Source organism: Accipiter gentilis, chromosome 10 (assembly GCF_929443795.1).
Source record: "Accipiter gentilis chromosome 10, bAccGen1.1, whole genome shotgun sequence".
Lineage (NCBI taxonomy): Eukaryota > Metazoa > Chordata > Aves > Accipitriformes > Accipitridae > Astur > Astur gentilis.
The window spans coordinates 5024438-5038110 of NC_064889.1; the positions used below are offsets into that span (position 1 = coordinate 5024438).

Genomic DNA, 13673 nt, shown 5'->3' on the forward strand with positions numbered 1-13673 from the left:
GCATTATCTAAAGAACTTGGGTGCTCTAACACGTAAGCAATGCACGAGGGAGGAGTTGATAGAAATACATCATAGAATCATTTAGGCTAGAAAAGACCTTCAAGATCATCATGCATCTATAATAGAAGAAAAGCAGCTGTACTGCACATTCCAGCTTCCTGGCCTCAAAGCACTACCTAAGCTCCCCAAGCCCCGAGGGACGGCTGCAGAGAGAAGAGCTGAAGGAGGTGGCAAACCTCCTTCAGGGCCTGGGCCTGATTGTATGCATTAAAGTAGCTCCAGGGCTGGTCTAACTTCTGCCCAGGCCTGGCTCCACCCTTCAGCCAGTCCCGAAAAATGAAGAGAACAGAATGAATATTTAGACTCACAGAATCATTTAGGTTGGAAAAGACCTTCAAGATCATCAAGTCCAACCATCATCCGTACCCACTAAGCCATGTTCTGCAGTACCTTGTCTACATGCTTTTTGAATACCTCCAGGAATACCTCAACCACTTCCCTGGGCAGCCTATTCCAAAGTCTGACAACCCTCTCAGTAAAAAAATTTTTTCCTAATACCCAACCTAAATCTCCCTTGCCGCGCCACTTGAGGCCATCTCCTCTCGTCCTATCTCCAGCCACCTGACAGAAGAGACCAGCACCCACCTCACTACAGACCCCCCTTCAGGTAGTTGTAGAGAGCGATAAGGTCTCCCCTCAGCCTCCTTTTCGCTGGGCTGAACAGCCCCAGTTCCCTCAGCTGCTTCTTGTAAGACTTGTGCTCCAGGCCCCTCAGCAACTTGGTTGCCCTTCTCTGGACACGCTCCAGCACCTTCATGTCTTTCCTGCAGTGAGGGGCCCAAAACTGAACACAGGACTCGAGGTGCGGCCTCACCAGTGCTGAGTACAGGGGGACAATCACCTCCCTGCTCCTGCTGGCCACACTATTTCTGATACAGGCCAGGGTGCTGTTGGCCCCCTTGGCCACCTGGGCACACCGCTGGCTCATATTCAGCCAGCTGTCAGCCAGTGCCCCCAGGTCTTTTTCTGCCAGGCAGCTTTCCAGCCCCTCTTCCCCAAGCTTGTAGCGCTGCATGGGGTTGCTGTGACCGAAGTGTAGGACCCGGCACTCGGCCTTGTTGAACCTCATACAGTTGGCCTCGGCCCATTGATCCAGCCTGTCCAGATCCCTCTGTAGACCCTCCCTACCCTTGAGTAGATCAACATTCCCTCCCAACTTGGTGTCATCCGCAAACTTACTGAGGGTGCACTTGATACCTTTGTCCATATCACTAATAAAGATATTAAACAGAACCGGCCCCAATACTGAGCCCTGTGGAACACCACTTGTGACCAGCCGCCAACTGGATTTAACTCCACCACAACCCTCTGGGCTCGTCCAGCCAGCCAGTTTTTTACGCAGTGAAGAGTACACTTGTCTAACTGATACTGATAGGTACGTCCTTAATGTGAATTAATACCTCCCCCCAATGGTGTGCAAAGGCTACTGAGCCGATTCTGGCTCACGTTTTAATCCTAAACTAGTTTCCCACTGATGTTCAGTGCTTGAAATTGTATTGTGGGTGAAGTCACTCATATTTGTATACCAGTTTGAGATTTTCAGATCAGGGTATTACTATAATACTGATTTCACTAGGGAGAAGTATTACAGGGAACAAAATTATCTATTTTAATAGAAAATACTCTTTTGGTATAGTCTGCAGTGATTTTTACTGTGTAAAGTTTTATGTCTGGAGGACTAATCAGAGTGTAGATTTTCTACAGTCACAAATGTATCTGTGGTTTTGTTATGTGCATGTAGAGATACTTGTGTATTTATTTAAAGGGGGTGGGGGGGTGGGAAAAGGACGAGCCAGCCCACGGTTGTCTGGTTTGTTTTTCTAAGGCAGCTTTGAACTGCATTTCTTAGCCCCTGGCATTTTAGATAGAATCTTCAAACACTAGATAAAAGGAAAGAAGAAAATTCTTAAGATGGATTTCAACTATATTTTACTAATTAGTTATTATTTCTTCCTTCAGTGAACAGTTTAACAAGTGTAGAATAGAGTTGCACAAGTTCAGTGTGTTCTTTCAGAAACAGAAGTCGGAATGTTTCAAAGTATGTGGGATTCATTCAGAAATAACTTTTTTCTGAACAGTTTTAGTTCCTGAGGTCTGTTCAAACAGGCCTTCCAGATCAGCTTCTTATTTGGACGTAGTAGGCAGGACGAGCAGAAAGTGTTTCTTTGGCTGATGAAGGAAAATACTCTTTTTTAATCTACATAAAGATATTGATTGTGGAGGTTTGTCTTAGAGGGAGGGTTTACACCGGACTGTTTAACTTAGTTCAAAAAGATTTCAAGTAGTCAAAATGTGAGGTGCTAAAGTTGCATAGAACAGAGACGGTAAAGCTGTCGTTAAATCATTTCAGCTGTTAAAGCTCCGCATTATTTCTGATTCTGCTCTACTTATTAACTAATAATAATACTTTAACAGGAGAAATGTATGGAAGTGAGTACTTTGGTCCAGGACATTGGATTTCACCCAATAATTCTTGCACCAAATTAATAAATTATGATTTAACTAGGATCATATTTTTCTAGGAGATAATCAGGTTTGATTTAAAAACTTAAAATGATTGAGAGTCGACTATATCCTAAGTATATTATGCTCATCATTAATTACTCTTGGCATTGAAAAAAATCATTTTATTCTTACCTGAACTCATCTAGTTTCAGCTTCCAAATATTAGCTGTTACTGTGCATTATCAGAAATCTTCTTCCCGTTCAGGTACTTCCACACTGTGATTCCATCATACTTTTACTTTTTCCAGCATAAACTAAATTGTACTTCTGTAGCGTCTCATGGTGAGACAGGTTTCTCTGACCTCGTATCTTGTTTTACAAATCTTCCAGTTTGCCAAATGCCCTGTGTAAAGGGGAGTGGCACTGCAGGACAGTGGTTTTGGTCTGTGTTCTGTCCTGGAGTGTTGTATGCAGAAACCAAATGCTGTTCCTAATTGACGCTCACTTTATTTTGTTCTGTGTTACTTTGTATTACCCGATGACTTTTTTAAATAAATCAGAGGTTTTTCCCCTAAGTTGGTTTTATTTCAGAAGAATACATTCTATATTATCTGACTACTTTAATAAGTTAAAAAAGACCTAGCAAAGTAACAGCACAGGTCAGTTGGCCTTTTCAAGTATTTCTTTGCTGACCATGTTATGTATGATGAGACATATATGTGTAAATGACTTTTTTTTTTTTTTTAGCTGTGTGTATTTTCCTGTACCAAATGTCAGATAATGAGATGGAAACATTATTTTGAACTATTTAGTCTGCTAATTTTCGAGTTTGCCAAACATACTTGTATCATTGGGTAAGTGGTGCTTCTGAAGGTGCCACAGATGCCAATCTCTGATAAAATCCACCCTATCTTGTTAATGAACATACAAACAGTTGTTCCCCATCTGCTGCCTCTGTCTGAAAGGTTATGAAGCCCTTCCTTCTTGATCACAAAGGACATAATTATTGTCTGTAGAGGAGTCAAGTACAAAGACAGTTCATCCAGTCTGACCGCTACTACACTGAAGGCCACCAAAGATTAACAGCTGCTTCTCCTTTGATTAGGTTAGGTAATAACAGTTACTTTAGTTAATAATTGGATGGATTCCCAGGCCATGTAATTCAGGTTTAGGCTGTCATTTTTTGCTGGCATGTAGCTGAGCCGTATTATTGGAACGGAGCCTGTAATCCTATTAGTCAGTTGTCACTCAAGTCATAGGAGAGGAGAGAAGGGGAATTCAAATCCATTAAGGTGTTGTAACAGGTAGGTAAGTCAGTCAGCCACACTAGCCCAGTGTGCAGGGAACTTTCTTGATTGTTTGTCATAACTGAAAAAAAAGGGATTCATTTTAAATGTCTTAAAATGTTTAGTTCATAATTAATCCATAAAATGGCTACTTGATTCGTTTATTGTTATTTGTGTTTATTTTGCCACACATACATTAGTGTACACACACTCTTTGCTAAAGTTACTTGGTTCATGCACAGTTCTGCTGAAACTAGTTGCTGTGTGTTCTAGATGACAAATTTATAATGGTCCAAAGATTAAGAATACATACTTAATATCACATCAGCTGTTTGGCTTTCCTCCTGTGCAAACAAGACCACTGTATTTCACAATGATACAGACTTGAGAGGGATAAAGAAAAATGAGGGTTTTTTCTTGTATTGATTTTGAGTGCTACATCTGCTGTTCTGAAGACTGTGTCTCTGTTACTGTTTTTGTAATGGTTAAGACATATCTAGGTGGCATCCCCAAGGTTTTTCTGCCTCTTCTTCTCTCTGTTAAGAAACGCATAGATGACAGTAATAATAATTTTTGCCTACATGTTCATTTGTCCTTGCTCTCCTGCATGACCAGGTAACTTCAGAGCTTTGAAATCCTTTTATACGTAGAAATCAAATTGTTTAACAGTGTTATTTGAAGTAGTTGTGAATTTCTGAAAATACGTATGAGCTAGTCAAATTTTCACACACTGTTTGAAAACCAGATGTATGTATATTTTCTTCTGTTCGACAAACATGAATCCCATTATATTGATTGCCTTTGCTGAATAACCTTCCCAATCTAAATATGCAGCCACTCGAAGAACTGTTTCTATAGTGAAATTATGAAATGGGTTTTATAAACATCTAGCTAAGTAATTTGGGAGACCAAGTTAGAAGTCTGGAGGATTCTTTCAAGCAGCAAAAACATGCCATACAGGTTTATACTCCTTCCAAATAGGGATTTAATACTTACTCCCTACATGATCTGTCATTTTTCATGCTCTCATGGTACCTGATCTACTGAGTGCCTTGGTGCTACCAGAGTAAGTCATAGTTACCTGAATGGGTCTTTCATTCTGACACAGATTCAAATGAGGACCAATTTAAATAAGAACATTATGTGAGTAAGGGCTTTGAATAACTCGCATGCCTCAGTCTACTTGTTTTGAATTTTTATTATGTTTTAATAAGTATCAGCTAATGTAAAGCTAAAGCACTACAGAACATTAAGTGAGTTTGGATCATATTTTGAAGGATATAGGTTAATTCTGGAAGAAAACCAAATTGGATAAGATAGCCTGCTCCCCTGTATTTATGCTTTAAGAAAGATTTCTTCAGATGAATATTTAAATACTTCAAAATTTGAAACTCACCTCAAGTAGGAATAAATTCAGACATATTTTCAAGTATTTTGGTATTATTTGGCTGCTATACTTCAGAGATGGAGTGACAATATTTTTCAACATTGGAGAGATTTAATACTGTTTGTTCTTTACACACAGCTCATCTCCTTACCTGAGGTCTCGTATTGTGGATAGCTGAGGAAATTGCCTGTGCATGATTCCTTTTTCCACGGTTTTCTCCAGTACCACAGTCACAGTATTCACTCTGAAAACATCAGTAATGCAATATTCAAGCGACTCTTCTGCTCCTTTGTGGATAGGGCATGTTTTCTCTTCAGTTCCCATGACCCCTACTGACCCAAGGCCAAGCTCAAGGAGCTGTGCCTGAACCTGGGATTCCTGATAGCAGGGCGCTTGTGTGGTGACCAAGGTCGTTCACAAGCACTGTATACCAACAGTTACTTTGGTAATCAACATTGCCTTTCAATAAATGGGGTAAAAACTCTTGGAGTTCTCCACCTTAAAAGAATCCTTGGAGATAAATATATTAAATATCATGCCAAAAGTAGTGTATTCCTAATGCCTAAGTGGCAGTTTTATAGACCTTTGTAAGCATGGTGAACAATTACGGTGCTCATGTAGCTTTCCCAACTTTGCTGCTGATTTGGTTCTCCCTTTCATTTAAGGCTTTCCCCCTCTCTCTTCCATGCACAAAGTTAGGGATTTATTTCCCTGATGGCTAAGCATCAAAATGCTGATTAATTTTTATGAGTAATTTAGAGAGGAGAATAATAGGACATAAAGCTAAATCATATAAAACTGGGAGAAATTACAAACTCGCTTCTTCTTGATAGAAAACTGTAGTAGTAAATGAAGTTCTTTAAAATGTAAATTTATATTTTGCAATATATACTTGTCTTTAATAAAACATGAGACAAAAGTGAAACAGGCACTCTGAAGAAAAGTCTGTCTATAAGAGAAGTGATGCTGAAAAGAAGTGATGCTCCAGACTGAAGTGGAAGGAGAGCATGTAGGAAATTAAACAGCTTTGAAAGATTAATACTCTTTTTAAGCAGACACATGGAGGGAGAAGAGGGAGACATTATAGCTTCTTTCAGTGTAGCTCTGGTGACTGGCTGTGGGGGGAGGTTCCTTTCTGGACACTTCATTACTAGGTATTTATGGAGAAAAGAGAAGTTCTGGAAAAAAATCACAAAAAAGAAAAATTTACATAAAAAAATAAAAGAAAAGGGTGGGTTTAGCATCAATGAATATGTAGAGTTGAGAAACAAGTCAAGTAGGAAAATGTAACAGTGTACGATTTCAAGAATGGAGTAATTACTAAGGGGAGAAACAAAACAAGTGCAATAAAACAGGATATAACTCAGAGTAATGGGATGAAAGAGAGAAAGGGCATATTTGGTCTGAATGACGGGAAAGACTTCTTCACCACGAGAGCTAATAGGTTGTGGCATAATCTCCCATGAGAAATAGGGAAAGTGAGAAATGGGAAGTGCTTGGCACATTTAAAACTGGAGTAGCACTAACAAATGTGCTGTAGCAAATAAATCAGCAGTGTCACATAAATGTCTTTCTCATTTGTGTGCTGCAATGCTGGCATGCCAATCTTATGCAGAAATCCTCGTGCACATTTGTCTACACTGGTTATGTGTGTATGTTGATTACCAAGGAACATGCACGCTTGAAATAGGAGAATCTCTCCTTAGACTTACGAAGTTTTAAGCTGAAGTGAAAATTGATACGTTAGAAAGGCCCCAGGCTTTGGCAGGGGGGTGCTGAACCGCTCTGCAGCACTGGTGGAGCAGGGCAGGAAGAGGAGAAGGTTTGAGAACTGTGGCCGTAAGCCAAGGTGCTCAAATAATACTGTCTGATTTGTGGCAGGACTATTTCTTCGCTGTTTGGCTGTCTCTTCCTTACGGCTCTATCAGGAGGCTGGTGGGAAAGCATTGCAGGGGAGGCAGCGCTTACTGCAGATCGATCCCAGTCACGCTGGACGCGCGGTTGCTGTGTTGTGTTGTATCAGAGGTCCCCGACTGGGGGGTGCTTAAGGAGGCTTTTTTTATTGTTGCTTGGAGTTTTTCTGAGTTGGAAGGGAGGGAGAGGAAGTAAAGGAGGAATATATGAGTGAAACTCAAAAATAACTCTTTAGTTAAGGCACACTTACTGGGCTAACTGGACTAAAATTGACTGCTAGAAATTATATTTATCAGTTAGCCTGTAGGAAATCAGTGGTTAGTTATCTCAACTGCTTGGTGAGTTGGCACACAGATTTCCATTCATTTGAGGCTAGTTATTCCTTTGGAGGTAAATCTTTTGGCTGTCTAAAAATCTACATGTGGTTCATATTAATTGTGGACAATGTTTTCTTTTTGAATATCTGACTTCTCTGTTTGAACAGTTTTTCTGGAGCTTGGAACTTAAATAGAGTATAGATGTTTGCTTGAAAGAAACTTATGGAGAGAAAGTTGCATGATTGAAAAAAAAAAGATGTATACTTTTGTGTTTACATATTAATGTCTCATCCTCATAGGGAAAAATGTTTCCCTTCTAAATCATACTCTATCTTGCTCAATTATATGTCTGATTGTTCAAAGAAAGATTTTATGGCCAGAGTCACTAGGAGTTTTTTCTGTTAGCTTGTTATAGTATAATACGTTCTTTACGGACTAATAATGATTGTATTTATAGAGCACTTGCCATTTTTTTCCCCACATGCCAAGTGCTTGCAGCACTGGGCGGGAAAAAAGAAACTATTTCGTATTAACTAGAATATCCTCATCATTGACAAAATCAAGATGATTAAATACAAACTGCCAATAAAGTTACATAAAATTAGCAACTTAAAAGTAGTGAAGAAGAAGATCTTACTTGCTTTACTTTAAGCAGTAGGAGATAAAACCAATTTTGCAGGAAAGGAAAAGGGCGTGAGTAAGTTCTAAAATACTGGACCTGCTCCAGCAAAAACTCAGTCACTTGCAAACTGTAAGAATAATGGTAGGAAGGTATTAAGTGTAAAATTCAGCTAAGTGGAAGTTCAAAGAGGACACCTCGAATAAATAAAAGGTAATCTAGAAAGCTGGGAACAAATACAAGACTAATTTAAATTGAATCTTTCCATTTATAACCGATAACATAGCATAATGAATGTAAAACAAGCTGGATGTGAATGTTGCACCTCAGAGCTAAAAATATTCATTCGTTCTGCTACATTTTGAATAAGCTGCAAGCAGTGTATTAGACAAAGGACCTGGGTGGCTAGTAAGTTGGAGTTGCCAGAGATAAACTACACTAATCATCTAGGTGACATTTTCAAACTTTACCTCTGTAGTTTCCCGTAACTGAAGCACTACCAAAAATCACATCCAGATTTTTAACATGATTCTTAAACTCCAGGCAATTAATTTGAGAAGACAGAACAGCTAACCAACTTGTATCCTCAACAGCATCTGTCAGGCAACATTTCTGTCTTCCCAAGATTAAGGATAAAATAAAACATCTGGTGACACTGTCAGGCTTTCTTCCAGATCAGCAACTTAACTAATGGGTCCAGGTTCCATGAAATATGTAACCAGGTATCATCAACATAATGATGGTTCTCAGTCTTTTAAAGTGATCTGCCTAAGCTATTTTATGCATACAATGAACAAACAAATCAGGGAACAAGCCTGGAGGTTGTTTCCTTTTGGAAAAGTGTAAAAAAGAGGAAGTACCCATCTAGAGATTGTCTGTATTCTTTAAATCATATACAAAGCAATAAAGTATAGCTACAAAGATAATGGCAACAGATAAAGATTAAATTTATTAAAATCCCTGTAGCAGTATGTCATTACAGGAAATATGGTATTCAACTGTATTACCTATATAGTATTTGATATGTAAATATGATCTTTGAGAAAAATAGCACCTGAGAATTTGAACTCCTGCTCTAAAGAATACTCTTCCCTGTGCACTGGCAGTGAAATGCTTTTTTCAAAGGTGTTCAACATGATAAATAAATGTGTTAAGGATTTGCTGCATTGATGAAACTCAGGACAATTGTCTGTCAGGCATATCTTTTATGTAGGAATTTCTTTAATTTCTGTTGGATCTCTTCTGTGTTTGTGTTTATCTAGAACACAGCAGATCAAATAGCATTTCGGGCTGCAGGAGGACTGACTGCCCTTGAAAACGTTCTTCAAGCAGTGACTTCTCCCACCAATCTGAATGCGGTTTCACGGATTCCTTTTAAGTAAGTATGATTGGTCCTTCATTTGTCACTTAGAATCACTAGAATATTTATTTCACATCTGCTGCTTTGCTGCTGCTTCTCCTCGTGGTCCACTGTTGAACTTCGAACTGTGCTGTACTGTACACTGCCATGGAAGGTGAAAGACTTTTCCACTCAACCTCTGGTTTTCTAACTTGGTGATTTTATTTCTAGATGTGATATATTTGAGCAGTGGCGTCCCTAATTGTATAAAATGAGAAAAGAGAAAACTGTATTAAACAAAGAGGAGGTACATATCTTTTGAAGTTAGTCTGTAGAGATCTCCAGTGGGAAGTGGAGGAATTTTTTAAAGGATTGCAATTCACTGGAGTCTGCTTTTAAAATGAAATCAGTTGTAAGATACTGCTAGCTGAAAGGGCTTCTACAAACAGGTAAACCAAAATTCTTGTGGATTAGAGGAATTCCTCTTTATAGCACATAAGAATAGAAGGGTTTAAATGTCTAATCCCTAAAAAAAAGGTGGTGACTAAACAGAATACCTGCAAAAACTGATAACTCAAAAGCATGCATTTTCCCCTAATCTCTAACTGTAATTTTTATCCATTCAAAAGCACATATGTGCTTTCAGAGCCCAGCTAGGCATGGTTTTAGTACAAGAGGAGCCAAGCCCAAGATACCCTGTTGGGTACCATTGCCATCATTTGTTTGTAGATGTATTTTAATATTGTAATAATTGGAATGTAAGTGCTACGTTGTGAGGGTTTGCATTAAAACTGTTCATTAATATGTTACGGGACAGGTGTAAAGTGCTAGGAAAGAACACCAAGGAAAAAAAGTGGTTTTAAGATACTACCTTTACTCTTCAAAGAGAATAAAATTCCTACTTTCCCAGTAAGTCACGCAGAATGCACTTGCTGCAAGTCCAGCCAGCTCCACTGATCAGCAATCCTGAATTGGTCTTATGGTGAGCCGCTCAGCAGCAGCCTTTGGAATTGTTAATTTGCAGAGGCTATAATTTTGAGTTACTCTCATTGATGTGGGATAAACTTTGCAAGAGAAGGGGCTGCACTGTGTGGCCACATAAAGCTTAGCTTAAATTTAGCTTTAAATTCTTAGAACGTGCGTCTTCTATACATCCTTGATTTTTGTTCTTTCATTTTAGGAATAGTCTCACTTTGTCAACCTTTGTTGAGAAGGTTTGAGAATATCGTGTTTACGTTATTAAAAACATTTTGTTTGAAGTCTGTTAGACAGTATGAGGATGTATTAGTTCTCAGAGGAACTTGTGTGCTGGTAAATAAAGCCCCGTCAGCTGCATTTGTGTAACAGAAAGAACATCCAAGGAGATTTATCAGAGGTTCTCCTCTCTATGACAGTTACTCTCTGTCTCATACCTATTTCAGACCAGTATAACTGGTTTCTCAGATTCCTGAGCCTATTCATGACTGAATTATAAACGGAATTTTTAAACCTTTAAAAAATCCTTTAGATGTTCTTTTATTAACGCAAGTTTTCAACTCTCTGTATTTCCAAAAGAAATATCAAAGCAGAAAAGAGATTAATATAAACTATTCTGACAGCTTTGTATGTTAAAAAAAATAATCTACTGAAGAACTTAGGTCCACTACTGAAATAACAGCATTTCATTCAACTTTACAGCAAACTGCAGTCTCCAGTTTATAGGCATCTGAAAGTATTGTAGTTTGGTAGTTATACATCAGGTTGCACGTAATTTAACACAGGATCCTCCTTTCTAAATGCATGGTTTTTTTCTGCAAGAGTCTAACTGCTTGAGTCTAACTTACAGGGTCTAGAGTCTGCTAGAAGTGTTGCAGGGAACTTGATGTTGCGGCGTGTGATGCAGAGCCTCCTCTATTCTTTCTGATAGAGAAGAACATATTTTGTGCAGAATCCGCAGCTCGACTGTCTAGAGCAAGCAGTAGTTCCAGAGGGTGGGACTTTCCGTGAGCAGTTTGAAACAGGCACAAATGTGGCTGGTTTAGAGAAGCCATGTTAATGCATATTAGTATGGTCTCACTGAAAGTATTTAAGAAATTCTTCAAATATGTTGCTGTAAATATAGAATGTTTGAGAGAGTTTCAAAACCAAAGGATAATGATAGAATGTATTCAGTTCTTTAAATGAGGAAGAAAATTTGTATTGCATTTCTCCTCAGTTAATTTTTTAAATGAGTTTGAAATCATTTTTCTTTCTTCTGTGCAAATGTAATTTGCATCCTGACTTCTTAAACTTTGAATCTAGCAAATCAGGAGTTTTCTCTGTTTAAAGACAAAACAAAACCCTGTGGAAAGAAGTTGAATTAAGACCTTTCATTAATTGCCCTCCAGTCTTCCCCTGGCCAAATATGCTTTGCTAAAGGACACTACTGTACTTAAGATTGTTTGTGTGCTCTTGCAATGTTTAACCATTTGTACTCATCTTAAATTGGGAATTTGTCTGTTGTTTTGTGGTGAGGATAAGCTATTTACAAGTAGGTGAGGAGATTAGAAGGGCTATTATCTACATCTCTCTTTCTCCAAAATCCTGGCAGTATGGTGCAGCTCAGAACTTTAATCCCATGTCTACAAGATAAAGCTTTATTATCAGAAGATTTAACAATATGCCTGTTGTTTTGTACTACTGTCCAGATTGGTAGTTAGAGCAGCAGGACGGCAAATGCTGTGAATAAGATGTGACATTTATGAGACAGATGATACATTTGGTGTTGGGGCAATTTTTCTCCCCTTCAAATAAATCACTGAAAAAGGAAAAGAGAAAGCAGTGGATTATAGGAAGTTTTATTATTGGTGTTAATGTACAAATTAGTGTCCAGCCGCGTTATTTCTTAAAGTAGCATTTTGTAATTTTCCTGGATTTGTTCAGTTCTCCACAAAATAAGACCTATTCAGCAGAATTTCAAGAGGTTTCAGAGTCTTATGGTATTTTTCTTAGGCTTCTACTGAAAATCAAATGGGAGCTGCACAGCAAAACAATTGAATGACTTAAGATCAAGACCAGAAGATGAGTCTCATCCCCCGTGTTGCCTTGCATATTTGCTATGGGCAACTCATTTAGCCCCGTTGTGCCATGACATGTTACTGGCCTTGAAAACTGTAACAAGTCTGCTAACAAATGAGGTTTGTAGGGTTTGTTTAATTAACATTTGTGAAATACATTGACTTCCTTGGGTGACCAGCGTTTTATATAGAAACAAGCAGCAGTCGTATGAGGAACAAAGGAGGACTCTGGTTTATTATGATGTATCTTCTCTATTCATACAATTTCTTGTATCATTTATTTAAAGCAAATATTATCAGGGTAAGAAAGCCCAAACCATAATTATATGCATAAAAAGCAGAAAATAGTGCCTGCATAATATTATGGATGGCGTTGATACAAATTACTTTTTTCAGTAAGAGCTATTTTGAGCTGCGAGCTGGTTTTATAGCTTGTTGTTTGTAATTTTTACTTGGTTTTATGAGCATACATTTCTTAAGCTGCGCTGTTACTGTTCATGCAGTTCCATAGGATTGTCCACAATTTTTTTTACAAAAAGTACAAAACGAGCTTTCTTATTTTCTTGTAAGGGTATTCCCTCTAGAGAGACATTCATTGAAAACTAGCAGTTGGTGCAAGGACGTAAAGATACCCTAAAGAGAATGAGCGCTGTGCAAGTTCAACATCTGAAACCTGCAGCATCTGTCTCTTTCCATGATGTATTCTTGCTGTGTGCCTCAGAGCTGGATTTCAAGCTCTCAGAGCCCGAGAATAAAGTAATCTTGCCCTCCTGTGTGATACAGGAACTAATTTTATTGTCAAAAGGAGCTCTGTGAAACGTTACGAAACTTATGGATTGAGAGCCAGATCTCGCAATGAAACAATTGATAAGCCAGGGATTAGAGTATTTCTGTAGAAGATTTTCAAATTCTATCACACCTGTAAATGTTGGGGTAAATTAATTGTTTGATCATCAGTTGTTATTCAAGAGTTTATTCCTAAGTACAGTAACATTTCAGAATGAAACTCCGATCTTGGAAGGGAATTGTTGCTGAGTTTTGTCTTCTCTCTATTAATTGGAGACTAGACTTCAGCTGGAGTCCATTTTTTAATTGGATATCCTTAAATAATGTAAAACACAAACAAAAGAGTAATTGATTATGAATCTTGGAGGGTTCCTGCTGGTGTAATAGGCCCCGTGAGTGAAGTATAAGGGCCTGTATTGTCTTGAAGAGTTAAAATTGGTATTTTTACTTTAAAATCAACTTTTTGTTGTTGTTGTTTCAATCCA

At 38.3% G+C, this 13673-nt stretch overlaps 1 protein-coding gene across 5 annotated transcripts in view; it reads left to right on the forward strand.

Moving 5' to 3' along the window:
• The window catches only part of SCAPER (S-phase cyclin A associated protein in the ER), a 170501-nt gene that overhangs the window by 104474 nt on the left and 52354 nt on the right, over positions 1-13673 (forward strand). For all 5 annotated transcript variants that reach the window (XM_049811461.1, XM_049811460.1, XM_049811457.1 and 2 more), the window contains one exon: positions 9291-9406. In XM_049811461.1, coding sequence (XP_049667418.1) covers positions 9291-9406 — 116 coding nt within the window. The remainder of the gene's footprint in view (positions 1-9290; positions 9407-13673) is intronic.